Source organism: Typopeltis vanoorti, chromosome 5 (assembly GCF_054136105.1).
Source record: "Typopeltis vanoorti isolate ZY-2024b chromosome 5, IOZ_Tvanoo_1.0, whole genome shotgun sequence".
NCBI lineage: Eukaryota > Metazoa > Arthropoda > Arachnida > Uropygi > Thelyphonidae > Typopeltis > Typopeltis vanoorti.
In genome coordinates, this window is record NC_143553.1 from 124,616,569 (window position 1) to 124,640,344 (window position 23,776).

At 35.0% G+C, this 23,776-nt stretch overlaps 1 protein-coding gene across 1 annotated transcript in view; it reads right to left on the reverse strand.

Annotated features, from left to right (window-relative positions):
- The window catches only part of LOC150106785 (uncharacterized), a 602,332-nt gene that overhangs the window by 204,531 nt on the left and 374,025 nt on the right, over nt 1–23,776 (reverse strand). Inside the window, exon 13 of the mRNA XM_090393483.1 lies at nt 5,741–7,674. Within this exon, the coding sequence (XP_090249609.1) occupies nt 5,741–7,674 (1,934 nt within the window). The remainder of the gene's footprint in view (nt 1–5,740; nt 7,675–23,776) is intronic.

Here is a 23,776-nt window from a genome sequence, read left to right on the forward strand (position 1 = left end):
AGGCCAACAGGAAGCTACAGATTTCTTGGGAAGGCTCAAATTTAGAACATTCCTGGAACCCAATCTACCGCGGTGTGACTCTCGATTGCACCCTAAAAGACACACAGAAAAAATGAAGGCAAAAGTGAATGCAAGAAACAACATACTAAGAAAGCTTACCCCCTCCAAATGGGATGCAGACACTAGCACACTGAGATCTGCTTTGGCCCTTTGCTATTCTTCTGCTGAATATGCCCTGCCCGGTATGGTCCAGATCCTGCCATGCTAAAAAACTTGACCCAGCATTGAATGAAAGCTGCCGCTTAATTACAGGATGCCTGAAACCAACACCACTAAAAGACCTGTATACTTTGGCTGGTACTGAACCCTCTTCAATTCGAAGATATGCATACTCGGCTAACGAAAGAAGCAGACGAATGATGAACACCACCCACAATTCGGCCAGACCACAGTATCCCAAAGACTAAGATTCCAACATAGCTTCTTAGCAACTGTTGAACCACCTAAAAATCCTCCAAAGAAAGACTTCAACAATGGCTTGCACTATATCCCGAGAATAATACTGGTATTCCAACAGCCGAACATCTTCCATGTAGATGTTCCATCTTCCACTTTACTTGAAAACAGTAAATCTCACTCACTCACACACACACACACACACACACACACACACACACACACACAGCAAGTGTGCAAGAAAATATGTAAGTTTTTCATACCGTATATATGTATTTAAAATAAATTGCAGCTATCATTTCTAACAAATATGAATCAAATCAATGCATTCATCGAGTTCAATATGAGACTTGCACATGCATATGCTGGACATGTAATAAACAATCTATTCTTTAAAAAAATTATTTTACTTTTTTTACAATATAATTTCATCACCAAAATAAACTAATTATAAACACAATAATTAAAATTGGCATAGGCTAATTAAATACTGCACTACATCTATGTATACCTTATTCTTTGAATACCTTTACCCCTTAATAGGTGCCAAATGTAAATATAATATTGTCTTAAGCTGATTTATACAGCTCACCACATAAATTAGCTTAGTGAAAATTTTACATTAGATATTCTTTGTATTACTATTATTTAAAATATAATTATCTTGCAAAGACAAGTAAAAGTTAAGCAAGTTTGAACGCTGTTAATAGTTGGAAGGGAACCAATCGTTCGATGCTGTTGGCACACTCTCCCTCGATGAGTCTTTGGACTCCCTGGAGGTGTAACATAATAATAATATATGAAAAAAGACCACATCATGTGACTAAATGTGTGGCTTCACATCGAGTGTTACCTACTTTCTTGTGTTCATGAATTGTATCATTTATCTTCCCTGTTATATTATTGTTCATGGATAATTTGTATAAACTCAACTTTTCATTAGGAATAAAAGAGAACACAAACTGAGTTGTAATCAGCTGTATTGTGGCATACATAGGCTTGACTTTAGGAAACCCAATTTCAGTATAATTAGTTTTACTTTGTTATATCAAGATATATATATTTTTAACATCACTTATAACAATATTTATATAAAGCAGACCGATACCTTGGACGAGTCAACTTTTTTCCTGGCTAGTAGGATTTAAGTTGTATTTCTGGAGCCCTGGTTATAGAGATCACCTAAAATCCACAAATAATTGCTTTAGACCAATGGTAAGTGCAACTAACACCATTCTTATAGATTATCCAGATAGCAAAATCTTATTTTCCTTCACTGGCCACACATCTCTTCCTACATCAAAATTCCACTTATTTTAAAGATTACATGAAACCTCAATTTTTTAAATGATTATGATATTGTGGTCAGTTTTTAGAAAGCTGTTCTCTTGACCAATATCTAGGATTGCAAACCTTTCCAGAATCACAAATTTCTCCTGTCTTATGAGCAGAATTTTCAATTGCTGGATGATATAATAAAATTAAATATTCCAAAATCCTTTGCTACTAAAGCTGGCACTCAACTCGAGCAAGCTTTATATTTTTCAATCAATGTGCACATGCCTACCAACTACTGCCGTGCGATTGTGCTGAATACATATGACTGTGATCATCAATATCTCCAGCACCTGTATTGTGGTATCTGTTGTGTATATTGATATATTAAAAATTTTGAATTTCATATTATTAATAACCATGACAGATACAGTTACAACAACATAGTAGAAAATAAAAAATGGTTAATTTTATAAAACGAACTTGAAGGTGAATGTAAAATTTGTTAAACTTTTTCAACATAATTTGAGAACAATTTCATCATATTTAAATTTATATAAACGCTGTTCAGAAAAACAGAAAAAAGAAAGTATAATTTTAATAAATTTTCCAAATTAAATATTTTTATTTTTTGTAATTATTTATCATTTAGTTTACTTTTATTATATTTCTATTATTGCTGTATAATTTAAAGTTTGAAACATTTTTAGCAGGTGGCAACCCTACCAATAAGATCTCACCTTAGGGCTTTTTAAAAAGGTTTTTCCCTCTTGATATCCCTCTTAATTGATAGTTATTAATTCTTTAGAAAGAATTAAACATACTGCAGACAGGGCAGTGGATTCTTCCCTCCCATCCCTGCTAATTTTTACATGAAGTTTTGAAATACAGACCCATGACACATTCCCAATTAAGCTTTCTACATGATTAAGATAAACTGATGATGTGTTTTCAATTTAGCTTCATGGTCTAGACACAATCTTCTTTCACACCAATAGAACATCTAAAAATCTGTTTTATTCTGAATAAAGAGATTAAAAATAGTTCTGGCTTTTCTAGACATTTTCCAAACAGTGACCTATTTTTAACAATATACAGAAAACCTACTCACACTGCAGATATATTCAGAGGCATTGTCATTATGATGACAATGATATTGTTCTAATACATAATGACAATGTTCTAATGTACATCTCCATGTTGTGCAACATTAGAACTAAAAAACAGCAATCCCTTTTCCAATGAGGCATCTCTCACAACAACCATATATCACAGCTTCTCTAATGACTACAATTCCAGCAAAATCAGAAATATCGTTAATCCTTGCCAAATCCTAGACATACAAATTATAGTAGTCACTGCTTCTTATGTTTAGAAAAGCTAGAATTTAAGAAAAAATCTCTACTTTGCCTTACTTGAAACTGGATTCCCTTATGTGTTTCCTTAAGAATCATATCCAACCTTACATATCTGAGACAGTGTTAGAAGTTGAGAGGAAAAGAAGAAATGTTTAGAATGAAAAAGAACACCAAATTTTTTAGAAGCTAAAGAGACTATGTGAGTAATATGTTTGTAGCAGAATAAACTGAATGTGACAGTCAACCCAAGAAGAGAAAGTTGATCTTGAAAGGAAACTGAAGCATTATCAAAAAAATGAGAGGGAATGAGGAAGGGTTTTTCTTGCAGGTAATAAGACAATATTGAGTTTTTTGGCATTGAAATTTTACTAATTTTCTTCCATTCTAGGATGTTGAGATCAGTGTTCAAGTCAAGGCATCTAACATTAGGATAAGACAGGGTTTCCATAGGGCCATTGTTCCTGCAAGCTGGCCTGCTACAGGCAGACTGAAAGATGAGACATCTGTTTAGAACATAAATACATCTGCCATGATGACTATGGACAGTTATATATTGGACATCAAATGAAGGGGGGGGGGGGGGTGAGAAAACTATACTTCATTGCAGCAAGTTCAAATGTGAGATTTTTTTCTAGAATCTGTAGCTGTCCTTAGAAACCAAATTTAAATAAATGCAGATATGTTAAGCTTTTCAAAAATATGGGAAACAATAATTCTTAAACATCCTGAATCATAATCTAACCTTAGTACTAGTACTCATAGTGGATGCACTTCCCAGATAGGACTTTTGTTTTACATTTTATGCTGCTTGTGTGCATTAAAATTTATACTATATTCCCTAAGCAATGTCTCTTGTTACAGAGATAAATATTGAAACATTAAACTGTTGGTTAATTCATTTCTTGTGGTGTTTTCATTCTATTAACATGGGTTCTAACCAGTAATTCACCACAAACACATGATATGCTTTCTCAGAAGCAGATCAACATTTTCGCATATCACAATGCATCTTGATCCATTACTCCTTGGTATTTAACTCTAAACACATTGCTTCATCATTCAAGAGCTATGTTCAGACAGATATCATAGGAGTTGTATGACAGGTTCTACTTTGTTATGCAACTCCATGTGACAACACTAGAATAATTGCCAGTTCAATGGAGTACTATCAAAATTGGTATTTCATCCTCCCGACCACAACTGTTGCTTTTGGGTGGATGTCATGAGTTGTGTACATAATCTACATAACTATCACCTGAGTGTCAATAACAACTTTAATACCCTACAAAAAGTTGTAGGTTATTAAACGTCCTGAATTCATTTTCAAGACAATTTTTTAGAGTTAGCACCGAGAGATGCATACCAACCATAGTAACACAGGGATGCCTGCTATCTGGCAAGCAATAAACAGAAACACAAGTGGAATGCTATACAAATATGTAACCAGCCTCATCTCTAAACAATGGGGTAAGGACCCTTTGCAAGCAAAAGTCGAGCAAGCTCAAGTATATGAGATCTTCTTGATGAAGCATTCACCTAGTGGTGTTTGTATACTGATTTTCTGAGTATTTTGGCAACAGGAGTCTTTTATACTCTGGCCTGCTTGACTTAGCTTGCAAGGGTCAGTCGTATTATAAATTTCCTTCCATATGGTATAGATATAGTCTTCCACATGGCAAAAGTGATAGAATATTGGATGTCAGTCAAGAGAACAAGAAAGTAAAAACCATTTATACATGATAGCTTCTTAAGTAAGCCAAATGCTAAGAAAAGAAAGAAAGAGGCTAGCTGACATTGTTTTAATTGTTGAGAATGTAAATGTTGCTGAAATGACCATGTGAAATTTCAGCAACAATAATGCTGACAAAATTTAGCTGTTGCTAAATTTTGTCAGCATTATTTTGTCATTTTAGTAAATGTAAATGACCCTGTGAAAGTTCAGCAACAATAATACTGACAAAGGAAACTAATAATAGTCTAGCCATTCTAGACACCTTGGTCGCCTGCCTGCCTAATGGTAACCTATCCTTTTCAGTATATAGGAAACAAACACACAGGCAGATACTTCACAAACTTTCCCATAACCCCTCCCTCTCAAACAATATGGTGTCATAAAAACACTAACCCATAAAGCCTGTAACCTTTGCTTCAATGAGATCTCTCTTGCAGCCGAATTCAATCATATATATCACAATTTTTTATTTAATGGCTACAGTTCCCACAAAATACTCTCAAGCATACTTGAAAAATATCTGTGCAGTATTCAAAAAAAAGTGCACCATGATTTCATTAAGATCAATTTGAGAATACTAACAACAGATAAATTACAGTAGTACTGTTTTTAAATTTAGATGATTAAAAAAAAGTAGTTTTTGGTATTAGACAGATATTTTTAAAATGCATGTCTTTAACACCTCTCAAAAAAATCCTTTAAAACTGGAAAAAGCACAATATACAATTTTTAGTACATTGTGTATGTACTAAATTGTAACCTAAAAATTAAAACAAACTACTTGTATTTAATAATGTATCCTATAAGCAAACACGAATGATAGTTCTATTAAATTATTAAAAAAACTGATTATGTATAATAATTATTCTAAAAATAAGAAAAGAATTTATAAATATTATGTCAAAAAGTATACACATACACAGTGCTCTTCTTTTCAAATCATCTAGCCCAACTCTTCTGAAACCCTTTGGACGACCACGCCGTTTCTGTTCTGGGATGGTTACTTTTACTTCTGTATTAGCATTACTTGCATCGGTTCCTTCACTGCAAGTGTCCGCAACAACTCGTAAACGCTTTGTGGCATCATGAGCTTTGGAATCAACAATGCACTTCCTCCTCCTGCGCCTCCTCCTTTTCAGCCTTGTTTCTTGTTGTACTTCAGAACCAGCTGTATCACTATCCTGAAATGGCTTCAATTGCACAGAAGTATCTTTTTTAATTGCAGAGGATTCCTCATTACAATTACTAACAGCCTTTTGCTCAGCATCAGAAACACTTCTAGCTGTTCTAAGATCAGCTGCACAATCTGGCAAATTTTTGTTTTCCTTTTTTGTACGTCTTTTGAGCCATTTTTTCTTTGATTTGGAATTATCATTGCAGCTTTTTTCTCCTTCGCTGCTGATACTAAATGAAGTGCTGGTGCTAAGGGCTGGGCTAAGAGTTACTCTAGCATCATCAGACAAATCATGAACTACACTACTTCCACATATGGAAGATGCACTACTAACACTATGGGTACTGCTTGGACCACTGTGTTGTTCAGGATTTGATGTTGAGGCAAAAGATGACTGACTGGTGTCATCAGAGGGGACAGATCTCCGTCTTCGCTTTCTTCTGGAAATCATTCGAACTTTCTTTTGTGCTTGTTGTTGCTGCTGCTGCTGCTGCTGTGGTACTGGTGGTGGTGGTGTTGATTGTTGTTGCTGCTGAGTTGTACTGACAGAATTAACAAAAGAACGGAATGATTCCAGAAAACCACTATTGAGATTAGAAGCATTAGCAGAAGCCAAATCTGCTTTCACTTCTGATACCTGATCATCTTCATTGGCATCAGGTGTTTTTGTGCTGGGATCAACAGAAGAATGATCATTTTCATGAGAGGAACTGAAATTACAAGAATTAACAGTCAAAGAAAGTGGTTCTGTATCCTTTTCATCTGCCTTTGGCCGTTTCTGAGAATCATTAACATGATCAGATTTTCTCTTTAATGAAACACCAGAGCAAACAACTTGAAGATTAAGTGGCTGAATTTGCACTGTAGGAAGTGATTCCAGTAAAATATTACCTGACTGAGAAGGAACAGCATTATCTGAACTGGGAATAGTTAATTTAGTAACATTTACTTTAGCATCAGGTAAAGTTTCAATTTTCACAGTTGTATCTTCAGGGTACTCTGAATGTATTTCTGATGATGTAGGAGAAGACATTTTTTTATCCATTTGCTGAGATAAATCAGTTACTATTGATGGTTCTGATTTTGGTGTACAAAGTGGATCAGTTTTGAGTGTTTTTGAAATAAGACTATTAGATGTCTCATTCTTAGATGTGAATTCTGAGGCAACTGCCTTTGAAGATGGAGAATCACATACTGAAACCTGATGTACTTTTGCTATGCTACTCCCAGTGGTAGTGGTAGTCATTACAGCAATATTGGCTGAATTAATACTGACAACTGAAGAAACTATAGCAGTATCAGTGACAGGTATTTTTGCCAGTTGATGGGCAGTAACTGGACTATGTACAGGAACTTGAATCTTTGAGACCAATTCACATTTCTGTATTTCTTTGGTTAAATTCTGTGGTAATTCTTGATAATTATGTTCAGAAGCAACAATTGAAGAGGAAGTTAGTTGGCTACTTGAAGTCGGGCATGAATAATTATGTGGCTTTGATGCATCATTTTTTGAAGAAAGAGACATAGTTGTTGTTTGTGTTGATGATGTAACAATCTGGCAAAGAGGCACTGGACTAACATGTTTTGAAACATCTACGGCTACTGGAGGATCTGTGTCTGATCCCCGTGTTTTCAACTCTTTTCCACTTGCATGTTTTGGTCCCTGTGATGCCGAATGCCTGAAATCAGAAAGGCTCATTAAATGACATCGATTTCAACATGGGTATATGCAAATCTCGTCAATAAATCATAAAACAATTATCAAATTTTCTCATGCTTTCAGCAATTAACAAAATATATCAAAAAATAACATCATTGAGATTTCAATGATGAGACCTCATGCTGTTTCTTCTCAAATTTTAATTTTCACCAACCAGGATGAAATTAAAGTGAACCTCTGGAAATATTTGCAGTAAAAAATGTGCATGCAGAAATAATACCTGAATGGTGAATCTCCCATAGAGTATTTGGATATTCTCTTGTATATATCTGCTTTTTCAATACACAGATATGCTGTATTTCAGGTTTCATTTTATTTTGTAACTATTCATAAAAGTCAAGATTTTCTTTTAAAATCTTGGTGCTTAAATAGAGTCTAGCAACCAGAATAAACTGAAGCATCAGTGTGATTTCATTCATTCTTACTTGAAGAGGAGTTAATGCATACAAGATGCACATTGTTCTCCTTGAACTGAGTACAAATATGACAGTAGTTATTTATTGGTAGAATTTCTGTACTAAAGAGTCAGCATATCTGTCTATTGAAAAAGCAATCAATATTTACAATATTCAACACAAAATACGAGGCTAATCTTCTTGAATGGCAGTCAGTCTCAAGTAGAGTAATGTGGGCAAATATGAGAATGGGGAACTGGACAATGAGACTTATTTGTGCCTATGGTCCCACAGAAGGTTCTACTAAGGTAGAAGTGGAGGAGTTTTTTTGAGGCTTTAGAAAAAGCAACTGACACAATGAAAAATGAAAAGTTGGTCCTTGTTGGGGATCTAAATAGCAGAGTAGGAAATGATTGTGAGACATAAAAAAATATTTTGGAAAAATTTGGAGAAAAGAGCAAAGCTAATAATAATGGCAAATATCTGTAGGATTTCTGCTCAGGACATGGACTGGTTATTACTAACACCATGTTCCAACATAAAAATGTGCACAAATTCACATGGAGAGAAGAGGCTAGGAATAAGAAAAGTCTCATTGACTATGTTATTGTTGATAGTGATGTTTTCTCCCTGGTGCAGGACACCAGAGTGTACAGAGGATTTGAAATTGGAAGTGATCACTATTTAGTCTTGAGCAGGATAAAATTGAATTTCATATTGAAAAGAATAACATGTAAGAAAGTTTTAAAGCGAATAAAAGTTGAGCAGCTCTCAGATGTGAACTGTAAACTAAAATACACAAAGATTATTGAAGAAAAAATGAAACAGTTTGAGAATAGGAATCAAACCTTCGAGATTCAGTGGCAAACTCTGAATAAAACATTGATCGATTCAGCCAGAGAAGCATGTGGTGAGGTTGTCTGTAAGGATAGAAAAATCAGAACCCCATGGTGGACACAGGAAGTTAAAGAGGCAGTGAAGGAAAAGAAGAAAGCATATCAAAAGTTCCTGGGAAATAAGTCAGCTTGTGCTCTTAGAGAATATAGAGAAAAATGCAGGAATGCTAAACACTGTGTAAAACTAGCTAAACAAAAGTCATGGGAGGACTTTAGCAACAATATAGAAAATAAATATCAAGAAGGTGGCAAAATATTCTAGAGGTTGTTGAAGAAGCTTAAGAATTGAGGAAAGAGTGCTGCAAAAGGAATTAGAGATGATAAAGGTGACATGAAAATGGGAGAAAAAGATATCCTTGAAGTATGGAGTAATTACTTTGAAAAACTGCTAAATGAAACAAGCAGTGATGACAGCACAGTGGTAAAAAACACTGACCAGACATGCAGAAAGGAATACATATCCATACTTGAAGTAGAAAAAGCCATCAAAGGCTTGAAATGTGGAAAGGCAGCAGGAGTAGATGATATTCGACCAGAAATGCTGAAGTATGGTGGTATAAGAGTCTTACAGTGGCTGCACTGCATAGTTCAGAAAGCCTGAACAGAAGGAATAATTCCCGATGATTGGAGTAGAGCTCTCATAGTACCCATATATAAAAAGGGAAATAAAACTGAATGTGAGAATTACAGAGGTATTTCCCTACTGAGTGTTCCTGGCAAGATCTATAGTAGTATACTTGAGAAATGGTTGAGAAGAATTGAGGAAGATAAGCTTGGTGAAGAACAAGCTGGATTCAGGCCAAACAGAGGCTGTCAGGATCAAATCTTCACTTTACGACAAATAGTCGAGAAAGCATGGGAATATAACAAAGATCTGTATTTAAGTTTTGTCGATTTGGAAAATGCATATGACAAGGTGCCAAGAGAGAAGCTATTCAATACGCTGCAGTTATATGGTGTCAATGGGGCATTATATCAAGCAATACTTAGTCTTTATTTGAGTTGTGAGTCAGCAGTTAGAATTGAAGGAAGTACAGGAAGATGGTTTAATGTTAAATCTGGTGTGAGACAAGGATGTACATTATCCCCTCTGTTATTCATTATCTATATGGATCACATTATGAAGGAAAGTGATATTAAATATGACATCAAAATTGAAGATGTTAATGTCAGCTCTTTGCTTTATGCGGATGATGTTATACTTCTAAATAAATCCACTACAAGTCTGCAAGATTCTCTGACTAAATTGAATAGCTGTTGTAATAGATATGGTATGAAGGTCAGCAATAAAAAGACAAAGACAATGAAAATAGGCAAAATCATTGAAAATGTCAACTATGTTGTGAATGGAGAACCTGTGGAACAAGTAAAACATTTCAGCAATTTAGGCACGATTTTTACTGAAGATGGTAAATTAAATATAGAAATAGACAACAGAATCTGCAAAGCTGGTATGGTGGGAAGTCAATTGAATAAATTCATATGGAATAAGAGAGAAATTAGTCGGAACACTAAATTAGGTGTATACAAGACAGTATTCAAACCAGTTTTAACTTATGGATCTGAGAGCTGGGTCAGAAGTAAAACAATTGACGAAAGACTAGAGACCACAGATATGAGAGTCCTGAGAAAGATTATAGGCATGAAAAGATGGCATCAATGGCAATATCATATTAAAAACGAGGATATTAGGAAAGAACTTGACTTTGTCGGCATCTAGGAATACATTAGCAGAGCTAATCTCAGGTAGTATGGTCACTTAAACAGAATGGGCGAGGAAAGATTAGCAAAACAAGTGTTCTCTGCCAGGTTGGCAGCAAAACGACCCAGAGGAAGACCAAGATATAGGTGGATTGATACGGTACAAAGTGCTTTAGACCAGCGCTTCCCAAACTGTGGGTCTCGGCCCCCTTGGGGCCCGTAGGTTTTGTTGAGAGGGGGGGGGGGGGCGTGAAATAATGAAAACAAATTTAAAATGTTTTAAGACTAGGTATATTTTTCTATTTTAAAAGAAACGCATTTAACTTTTACTATTCATTATTTCTTTTTTATTATTTTTTATATTTCAATGGAAAAATTCACACACTGGTGTTGGTTCGCAAACTTTGCTTCCTGCGTATTTTGGCACTTAACGAATATTAGCAAATATTGCTTATTCATATGTTTCATTTCAAAGCAGTGGTTAATTGTATTTATTTCGAATGCTCTCCAGGGAAGTTCCAATTCTTTCTGTCCCTTTCATAATGCGTTAGTAATCAGGGACTGTTGATATTGACTTTATATACATATCAAAACTCGTTTTATATTATCACTGTCATCCGAGCTAGTTTTCTGTTACCAATAAAAGTTTCGCATATACTTCACACATGAAAAAAAGCCTAAGCAAGTTCATGTGGGGATATAGTAACTCGCTTGCAGTGGTAAACAACACGCCCTCCCTAAGAGCCGCTATACTGCAGAGGCAATACAAATAAGTACTTTTATTATGACAGTGAATATGGTATGAGGTGTCTGTAATAAATTTCTCAACAAATACTGCAATTAGAGACAACTGGGATAAAAACACACTAATTAATGAATCACATGTCCCCTTATACAGAAACTATGCTGTATAGACTGAAACAAAACCATATGTTGCATGGGCCAACACAGTATCTAACTAAAAACAACTGTTATTAATTAGATGTCGATTTCCCAAGGCAGCAATAAAATTCGTAAAAGTGTTAAAATTAAGTAATATATATATATATATATATATATATATATATATATATATATAATGAATGTTATGGCAGTTTCACATATGGAATTCGGTTGAAGAGAGTTAGCATTTCAACTCAATTGTCAGCTATGCTTTTATCTTTCGGTTGCGCGATCTTTTGTTAATACCGCACCAATCATATGCACGTTTTAATAACCTGCCTTTGCTGTCTGTTTCGCGTTAGGCTTAGTTACCGTAAAAGGAGAAAAGTCACAAAAGTGAAAAATGTTCCTGGTGCGGGGGATTCCCTTATTCAGGTAATATTCATTAATTTCATGTTATCAGTCTGTGGTGTGCCAGTATCAGTAAGTGGTGATATTATTTGATCTATTTTACGTTAAAAAATTTAACCCTGAGATGGATAAGTGGTTGATAAAAAATAAAAAAAAAAATTCCCGCGAACAATCAGAAGAAGCAGAAACAGACTAAAAAAAAAAAAAGGACGGTATTTCATGTTTTACCAGAACAGCCCGCATCGTCTTCAGAACCAAACGGTAAGAGGCAAAAAATGTAATATATGCATTTGATTTTTGCAATATTCGCTGTTTATTTTTTGTATTGAATATAAATACAATAAATATTATAATAATATATCTCTATTACGATTTTTTTTTCAAGGGGAGGCTGTGAAATATTTTAATTTTTGCAAAGGGGGCCCTGATATCCAGAAGTTTGGGAAGCATTGCTTTAGACGATAGAAATATAAGCTCTGATAATGTTGGAGTCTTGACAAGTAACAGACTGATTTGGAGGAGAATTGTAGATAGGAAATTAATAATGATGTAATTTTTTTCATGTAGTACTATCATATCCTGTATACCCCTTGAGGGTACATGGCAGGAATTTGATGATGATGATAATACTGTAATCAGTATCACAATTAAATACTGTCTAAACCTTTGAAGTTTACAATCCTACGTGATGTTAAATGCAGCCAAATCATTATATGGCAAGAGCATGCCATGTTTTGCAGTCCACAAGCATGAAATATTACTTCAATTTCAAACCAATATAAGGTGAATTGTATGCTGTGGAATAAGCAGTTAACCACACAACTTGAAAAGCAACCGTAGAAATGAAACTATAAAGAACTTATTGTGAGTAAAAGAAGAATTACAAATGAAGATACTCCAATTATAAATGTTCATTCAAGACTCTTTTCTTTCTTAAATATACCTTAAAAAGTATTACAAAATTGCACGTGTCAAGCTCCACACAAATATAAGCTTTTAAATAATTTTCAGTAAGCATGAACTAAATCTCAATTACATCACAGGATAAGTACACAATTTACTGTGTACTTATCCTGTGATGTATGTATATATTGTCGTATTAATACAATATATATATGGCATTAATACGACAAAAGTTGTTAACTATGTTATTGGAACATTCATTTTGGAACTACATAAAAAATTTATCAGCACTGATTAGCATTCATTTTTCAAATATAACAAGCCTACATGATAACACTTAGAACAGATTGTATGTAACTTTTGATAAATTATCTTCTCATTTATAAAAAAATTACTGAAATTAACAAACTAAAAATAATTTTTTTGATATCACAATGTCTGTCAGTAGTAAGGAATATAATGTTTAAAAAGATGTGCACGGACGGACACACACACACACACACACACACACACACACACACACACACACACACACTTCACTTCTCTTGTATTTTCTTATTTTTCTCACATTCTTATTTCTCTGTCTCACACACACACACAAGCATTAAAATATTTTAAAAAATGGAAAGCTGTTTAAAGAGCACACCTTACTGCTATATAGAAACTTACAATGGACTGATAGAAAATATTTATCTAAAAAATGTATCAATTATAATGCCAAATTCAGGTATTTGAAGATCACGAGGTTTCTGGCAAAACATTTCTATATTAATTTTCTAAATTGCTAATTGCAACAATGACATGTTTTAATATGTAAATTGCATTTGTTTCTAGTAACTATTTTCATATAGTAATAAACAACTAATGACAAGGTTAACTATACTGTTGAAAGGAAGAATATGCTAGTCTCTTGCAATTAATGAAACTCATCTAACACCTAATGATAATCACAAATACAAATCATTATCAACAATATATCAATAACAGTAACAACATATTCAGTAGTGCTGGTAGTAAATCAATTTTTAGTACACAAAAGTAATCAGTCACATGAATATAATCAAAAAGAATCATAAAAAGGCATATTTCATAATGTATAAAGAATTGAACATCAAGATGATTTTACTATATTTACTGCAGATCCCCCCCCCACTAATTCTATGATTAAAATGGCTCAAATGAAACCAATCTAAGCGATCCCCTGTATCAAAATTTCATTCTTTCCCATTAAGCCAGAAAAGAATCATTCTCCTATTGAAAAACATTCTAGTTGTGCAAACTCATCAAGTATTAAACCTAAGGCTAAACGTTATTGTACAACACATGCAAATGACTAAATATACATTGTTAGCAGGCCCTCATAACAAGAACCATAGCAAGCCTGAAAGAAGGTTAGAGTAAAAATGTATCAAATATGACCCCTTTCTAAAAATCTGAGATTAATGAAACAATTTTGGGCTTATATCAGACATATACAGCTTTAATAATTTTGTAACTATAAATGATCAATTGTCATTAAATTCCATCTAATGTGCAGAAATACACTATCAGTTTCAATTATGGTCAGAACAAACAGTGTGATTACACTGTATATAAATAAAATCTGTCCAGAAATAACTTGAAATGACAAGCAAAAAATACCTATAAATCAATCAATCATGCTATTACAAGTTATTGATATTCATACAGGATTTCTTGAGGGCCAATGCCAAATAACTGTGAAAAGACCTCCATATCATCTCTAAAGAATGTGGAGAACACATTTAGAGGTGATATGGATTCTGACCTAATATCCAATCCTCACCTTCACCGGTTTACTGAAAGAACAATAAGCAGAAATTTAAGGCTTAGCTGACCAAACTGTACTTGCTAATGGCTTAAACCAAAAATACATATGATCATACAACATACAACATGACAGCTGGCGTTTTGCTCAGTATAAACAAGAACTCCATGCCGTTTTTGTCAGGGACTAAGGCAAACAGTGAAAAAGTCATCTACCAGGAAACAAAGTCCAATTCAACATCTAGAAAAAGAACTAGTGAAGATGGGAACCATCAATATAAGAATAAGAAGTATTAACAGAAAAGAAATCAAACTTGGATAAGAACTGGAAAAGTACCACATGGACATGACTGAAACAAAAACAGGTGAGATCTCACTAAATAATAAGTATAGAATGCAAATGTGAATCCAATAACCAATTACCCTTTTTGGATACCTTAATAATTTGCAATTCAACAAGTTATAATGAATTGCAAATTATCCATAGATGATCCATAAAATAACCAGCCAAGGTCGATGAGATAGGACTGCCCATTGCTGTTTCTTCTATATGTTAAAACCATTTATTATGCCATGGAAAATAGTCTGCACTGATGGCAAATTTTAATACCCCACTTTCAAGGAACGTCAGAACAAATAGCAAGGATTCTTCATAAATTAAATTTATACACTTTCTTCAAACCAGCTCAGGAACTGTCCTTCCTACCATACATTACCACCTCTTTCCTTACCAGGTGTCTATAAAGTATCCTGCTCATGTCATCTACACTATTTCGGATAGACTGGCCATTCTGTCTTGATTAGAATTGAACAACATCGAGACATTAAATTTTTGGAATTCGACAAACCTACCTAGCCTTGCATCTCATGCTACTGACACTAGGCACAGAGTTTATTTTTTGGAATTAGACAAAACTTTTTCATTCCAGCAAGTTCAAATTTGATCATCTTTTCCTTGAGACATGTGAAACACTACAAAATCATTTGAACCTCAACTGATCAGACTGCATACCAACCTCCAAATTTGAAGTGATTATTATTATATATAATAATAATTATAAGTTCGTAAGTTTTTAAATTAATAATTTTTTTTTATCTAAGCAACTTCATACAATTGTTCTTTTGAATTCTAATAGTGAAATATCATATGCTTCAACTGCATCCAAGACATGAACTAATACACACATGATTTATGACTCGTTATTGTGATTCACATTTTGAATGTAGTTAAAGGTTGTGTCTCTGACAATGTTCTTGTAATGTTGGAATTTGAATAAAATTTTATATAAATTTTGTTAGACGTGTTAAGCCGTGAAAGACTATAAACAGTTGTGAGCACTTTGTTAAATTTTTCTCAAATTTGCGAGTCCCTTGTTCTTATTGTTTACTTTTTTTTTTCAAAAAAAAAAAAAAAAAAAAAAAAAAAAAAAAATTGAAATATATTAAGCAACAAACTCATATGGTAACCTAACAAAGTGATTTTATTAAATCAAATATTATTTAATATTATTTGTAAAATGGTAGTAACCATTTAACAAATAAGAATTCACTTTGGTAATCACATATAAATAAATAGGACTATAAAATAATGTCCCTTGATTGGTACCGTTGATTATTACTATTACTATTATTACGGGCAACTCCAGGGAGTCATTAGACTCATCGAGGGAGGCCCCAAATCATATTCATCACAACTATCTGACATTCATACAGTATCTATCATACCTCGCCTTAAACTCATTCACTGTCACAGCATCCACTACAGACTCAGGGAGCGCATTCCACTCATTCACTACTCTAAAAGTAAAGAACCCAGCTCTAACACCTTTACTAACCACACTTTTGCCCAGTTTCCATGGATGTCCCCTAGTCCTCCCACAACCAGCCCTGTTCTCAAAAATATCTTCTGAATTAATTTTATAGAAACCCTTCAGTAATTTGAATGTCTCAATCATATCTCCCCTCCTCCGCCTATCAACCAATTTTTGCAACCCACAAATCCTCAACCTGTTCTCATACGGTTCATTCCACAGACCTGCTATCATCTTGGTCACTCGCCTCTGGATCCTCTCCACCTCCTCCCCATCAAGAAGAAACCTAGGTGACCAAATCTGAGCACAGTAGTCTAGATGGGGTCTTATCAAGGCTCGATAGAGAGGAACAATAACCTGCTTGTCTCTGCCTGTCATCGTATTCTTCAGCAACCAAGTGATTTGATGAGCTGTTTTGGTCACTTTTGCAATGTGTCCCCTAAATTTCAATTCCTTATCTACCAACACTCCTAAATCTCGTGCCTCATCAATTTCCTGGAGCAGGGTTCCACCAATGCAGTAAACTGCCGCCAATCTTTTCATCCCAAAATGCATAACCTTACATTTTGCCACATTAAACTGACATCCATTCTCCTTAGCCCAGACCTCCAATCTATCCAAATCATCCTGCAAAATTTTGTCGTCATCTGCATTCACTATTGCCCTACCCAACTTCGCATCATCCGCAAACAAATGTACTGTTCCTCTCAGATCATTTCCTATATCATTTATGAACAAATTAAACAGCAGTGGTCCAAGAACAGATCCTTGTGGCACACCACTAGTCACAGGCCGTCTTGTGGACTCTACTCCCGAGTAAACCACTCTCTGATATCTCTCCGTCAACCACCCTCCTATCCATCTCACCAACCCTATGTCCATTCCCATATTCTGCAATTTACTGATTAGAATTCCATGTGGAATCCTGTCAAAGGCCTTGGCAAGGTCCAGTAGAATAACCGTAAACCCATTACCCTTATCCAGTTCAGCCGTCACTGTGTTATAATACGTGAGCAAGTTACTGAGGCATGACCTACCCTTCACAAAACCATGCTGTCCCCGATACAGTATCCCATTTTCTTCTATCCAATCTTGTATTTTCCTCTTGACTATTTTCTCTAAGACCTTGACAATGATTCCTGATATGCTAATCGGTCGGTAATTTACAACAGTAGTCTTGGAACCACCTTTATGCAGTGGAACTATTTTCCCCTCTTTCCACCCGCTCGGGACTAACCCAGACCCGAGACTCAAATTAAACAAAATGGTCAAGGGTACTGACAATTCTTTAGCTGCTTCTCGTACAACACGAGCTGGTATACCATCCAATCCCACAGATGTATTGACATTGAGGTTATGCAATAAACTACTCACCTCCACTTCATTAACCACAATTCCCGTATAATCTACTGGTTTATTCCTTTCTGCAATGTCACCACCATCGGCATTCTTTAAAATCAATCTGCCATGTACATTTTTTCTTTTACTTGCTACATATCTAAAAAACTGTTTAGGATTCTCTTTAGCCTGCATGGCCAATGTTCTTTCGTAATCCTTTTTTGCTTTTCTTACCACACTCGTCACCCTTCTGGCCTGCGCTTTATACCGTTCATGTGCCTGCCGGTCACCCTTCTCCTTAAATTCCCTCCATAGTTGTTTCTTTTTTTGCAACTCAAGCTTAATGGTGTTATTCATCCATTTAACCCCTACTTGATTTATTATTCGGACTCTAGGTATACAGTCAGCCATTGCTTCATGCAAGCACTTCTTAACTACCTCCCATGCACTATCAACTTCTAGTCCTTGCAGTTGTACATGCCATGGCACTGAACCAATCAAACTCCTAAGCTTGTCATACTTTCCAGCCCGATAATTCCACATGTACCCTGTCTTAATTGAAAATTCTACACCTTTAGCCACCTCCCAAGTTAAGACCCTATGATCACTCTCACCGATTGGTGGCAATGTGGTCATATTTGTTACAGCCAAATCCTCAGATGTAATTACTAGGTCAAGCACTCTCTGACCCCTAGTATTTTCCATTACATGCTGTCGCAGATAGTTATCCCTTAATAACCGCATAAAATCCAGTTCCTTCCTCCCGTGTGTCCTCTCCTCACTCCAATCAATGCGACCATAGTTGAAATCTCCCATAATAATCACCCTCCTTCCACCCATTTCTTCTATTTGCTTGTGCATACTGTCACCACCATCTTTTCCATCACCTGGTCTATAGCAGCACCCAATTGTATTAGTTCTGCTAGCCACAATCTCACACCAAATGGCCTCAAATGTGCTCTTTTCTCTATCCTGCAATTCAACTTCTATTCTCCTTGGCTGGAGCTCATCAGCTATCATCAACAATACTCCTCCCCCCATTTTATTCTCTCTGTCATTCCTGAACACACTATACCCATCACATTCAATCCCACTAGTTATATCATCTACAGTCAGCCATGTTTCACTAATACCTATAACCTGTGGTCTGGAAGTGCCAACCATGGCCAAAAACTCTTCCTTCTTGTTCCTAATACTCCTAGTATTAGTGTACATGAATTTAAGACCCCCATTAGCCCCTACCCCACCTTGATGCCTTATATTAACTATCCCACTCAGATTTGTTGTCCTTATTTGCTCTGGCATATTATATTCATTCTTACATTCAACTGCCTCCATAAGGACTGTATCTCTACTCCCCCCCCCCCCCCCCTTAACAAATCTAGTTTCCCTGAATTTGCACATCCACTACATTCAGCAACACTTTCTCAAGTCTTCTTACACCGTAACCATTCAAATGCAAGCCATCCATCTTATATAGATCCTTTCGCCCATCAAACTCACTCCACACATCCACAAATTCCACACCACTCGTCATACATAACCCACGCATAAGTCATTTGCAATTATAGCCCTCCTTTTAAACATTTCACTGTCATACCGTGGCAAAAGACTAATCATTCTAACTCTCTCACTCTTTTCTTTTGTTACCTCAAATAATTCATTCAGGTCTTCTATCATTTCCATTTTATCTCCTTTCAAATCATTCGTACCTGCCACAACAATCATTTCTTTCACCCTTTTATCATTTGAAGTATAAAAACAAAAGAGAAATATAACGCATTTTAATATTATTGTGTTTAGATAACATTTATTATTTATAGATTGTCATAAAATCTTCTATTGCAAACAAAACAAATTTACTTTGTTCATAAAAAATGCAGACTATTGCATATGTGTGATTATAAAAGATTTTATTCTTATTATTGTATATTTTGATAGTTAAAAAATGTTTTTTCTTATGTAAGATAAATTAACACAGATGATTGTGTGCAAATATTTCATGTTTAGATCATGAAATATTTGTTTAAAAATGATAGCCTTTACAAGTTGATTGGCATTTGTACACAAGCTGTATTAATAAGTTTTTGTGTGAAATACAGCTTTATTTTTTTTGCTCGACAATGCGATCCTTTTGTTAAAATTTCTACAGCTCACCACTGACTATAAATGAAACAAGTAATGACAGAAGAATAGCAGGAAATTTTTAAGAGGAATGCAAACAGGAATAAATATCAATACTGGAGGCAGAAAAAGGACAAAAGCTTGAAAGGCAACAGGAGTAGACGACATTTAACCCAAAATGCTCAAATATTGAGGTATAGAAGTTTTACAGTAACTACATTAAATAAATCAAAAGGCTTGGGATCAAATTTTGAATGAATGGAGTAGAGCTTTCATGGTACCCATCTATAAAAAAAAAGTAAATAAAACTGAATGTGAGAATTACAGTAAAATATCTTTACTGAGTGCTCCTGGAAAGATTTATGAAAGTATCTCTGAGAAAAGACTAAGAAAAATTGTGGAAGTTAAACTTGGAAAAGAAAAACCCAGATTCAGCCCAATAGAAGTTGTCAGGATCAAATTTTCACTTTAAGACAAATAGTAGAGAAGGCATATGACTGTAATAAGGATCTGTATTTAAGTTTTATAGATCTGGAAAAGGCAGATGACAAGGGTATTAAGAGAAGTGGTTCAAAATGCTACAATTACATGGTGTAAATGGGACATTATATCAAGCAACTGTTAGTCTATATTTAGGTTGTAAGTCAGCAGTAGCATTGAGTGAAATACAAGAAGATGGTTTGATGTTACTAAAATCAGCTATAAGAATGCACGTTATTTCCATTCTTATTCATCCTATATGTGAATTATATTATGAAAGAAAGTGGCATTAAACCAGATATTAGAATCAGAGATAATCAAACTTAGCTGTTTGCTCCATACAGATGATTTTTAACATGCCAAGAAAGGTCTATTTGTAAACCTATAGTACATTCGTACTGTGAATGAGCTAGAGATATTTTCTTCTATTTTTATTGATTATATATATGGCCTGTGTAGCTCAGTGGAGATGGCATGCACCTTCCACAACACTAAATTGCTTGGGGGGGTACAAGTTCGATTCTAGACACTGACTAGAGGAACTTTTACTAAGCCTTTTTTGAGCGGTTCCTGAATTGGTCAATCTTAGCACACTGGCAAGATCGACCCAGAAAAAAATTTTTTTTTTTCTCCCAAAACCTCTAGAAAATTAACTGTAGAACCAACACTATCTCAGACAATAAACACATAGTGTTAGGACTGATTGACTACAGGTGGAGAAGAACTGCCCCCCCCCAGGTTTCCAAAAGTTAGATAGGGCTTAAACGGCCTCACCTACTCCCTATACGGGAATCAAAGGCATTAGCTGAGCTGTACTTTTATTCATTTTTAACCTAGTCCAAAAATCCCTGCTCTAGAGACAAACATGGAAATTTTCAAGCCACTTCAGGCCTCCAATAAGCATGGCAGTGGTCTCAGGATGATAAATTCATCTCCCACCTAAAGCCATCCACAAACATCTATGCCTACAACGGTATTCAAACCTGCAGCCTCTTGGTTGGAGAGCAGATACACTAACCACTTGGGCAACATACCAGAAAATTTACTCCTATACACACGCGGTGCAAGTCTCCAGGATTCTCTAACTAAAAATTAAATAACAGCTGTAACAAATTTAGCATGGAAATCAGCAATAAAAAGACCAAAACTATGAAAACAGGCAGGAATATAGAAGACTTCAGCTGCATCCTCAGAGAACCCAGTGTTCTCCCCAGAAATTTTTACCAGCCGGGTGGAATGAAGCATTAGCCGGGCATACAAAAATTTTGAATGAGTTAAGAAAAAACTTTTTCATAATAAATTAAAATATAATTTTATTAGAAATTACTTCAAACAAGGATAATATTTTATATAATAATTATAACAAACAAGACCAGGATATTTCTTATTTTCTCATTCTCATTTCCCAAGTAATGGAAAACCTTGTAATGCTCACAGCTTAAAATTCTATACATTAATTATCTTCTTCTTAGAAGCCTAGTTGTAAGCAGCTTTTTCGTAATTAAAATCTGTTGGATCTGCTCACCCCCAGTGAAATCAGCATTAGATTATTTAGAGTGTTCTGACTGATGCAATTCCTCATACGGGTTTTTATCCTTTTTAATGCAGAGAAACCCCTTTCACATTCAGCTGTGCTCATAGGTATGGCCAGTCCAACAACAGCTTTTGTTAAATTTGGAAAAGACTCTTTTGAAAATGACGGCCAGGAGTGTGTTTCAATTCCATGATGGGTAGTTTCTGGCTTCTAAGACTGGCTCTATTTCAGTTAAGTCAACATCTTGCCTTTGCCATGATCTAGACAAGTTAGATAAATGCAGTAACACATCTAATAGCATCATTAGTGAAGCAACGAAATTGTATGCTCTGATATATTTACTTAAACCATCAGCTGTGATATCATTTTGTTCGGTGGCCTTTCTTTCCAATGCAGCTATAACACTCACCATGCATTCTCTTAGAAACTGTATCTTACTTGCAGAATCATGAGACAGCCATCTAGCGTCACTAGCCATTTTAAGTTTAATCTGAGGACTGTTCAGTATATTTTGGATTTGGGTTAAACCAGCCATCCTGAATGAAGAATTTTTGAAGAAGAAAAACAACTGCCTTAAGATATCATTAAACATGAGTAAATAAGGCACTTAAATATAAGCAAATTTCTACATGAAATAGCTTCATGACTGGTCTACTTGTACGGAGAGCTTGTTGAAGCCATCATACTGCCTCACTGCTACCCATAATGCAAAACATGATGAGAAGGGCCACTACACAGGCTGCTTTTAACTTTTATTGAGATCTCATTAGTCAGCTGGAGTAAGGAAGATATAGTTTTGCTGAAGGTAGCACATTCCATTCCTCTTCTTAATTTGATAAGCCATGCAGCACTTAGATGAATACACACTTCAAGATTTTCCATAACCACTGCCTCAATGGTCTCCTCACTCTTCTCTGCTGCAATAAAGATAATGTAGTGGATTTGAATGCTAACAAAACACAATCTAGCTATCTTTTTTAATTTTTGCACTATTATGAGATTTGGTCAATTTCAGCTTTCTCTTCTTGGGTTAACTTTGGCTAAATTGCCTACACCATCTTTTTCTACAGTATTCCAACCTCTAAGCATTTCTTCAGTCTTTTATTCCATCTACCTCAGGTCTGTGGAACAGCCTTCTCCATGAAATAGTATACAAAGATGACAATTCAGTGCTAAATGAAGAATATCAACAGATTACTTTGCTCTTCACACCAGCTCACATATGGCATTTATTTGCTACAGCCATTCAGCTTGTCATATATGGGAGTAAAAGTTTACACAAATATGACTATATTATTTTCTGGAGAATACATATACTCCCATAACTATTATTTTTCAGGAAATAATGTATACTAAAATATTAACTATAAAAACTTTAATTAATACTTTCCTATATTTTGGCATGTTATGTTGCCATCACCAGAGATCACAAACGATATAAACATACAGGTAAGAGAAGGGAGAAGGTTGCATTTTTTGGGAATTGTAGCCAGGCTAAGAAAGTGTTGAGGATAGGGTCAAGTTCAGTAGTTGGGGCCCTTATCAGAACAGATTATTTTTGTCCTATTATATAGGGTTTCATAATCCCATATTGTTGGGAGATGTGTGAGGGTAAAACTGTTAGTGAATGTATCTACCTGTAGGTGTAGATTTTCTGTAAACAGAGAATGCCAGGGATAAATCAGGATAGAATGTAATCAAAGTGCTAGAAATGGGAAACTGTTGTTGTTTTCCTTTTTTGAGGTAAACTGGATCCTGGGGAGTTGATTGTAGAGATGTATTAAGAAATTGTGGAGTGTAT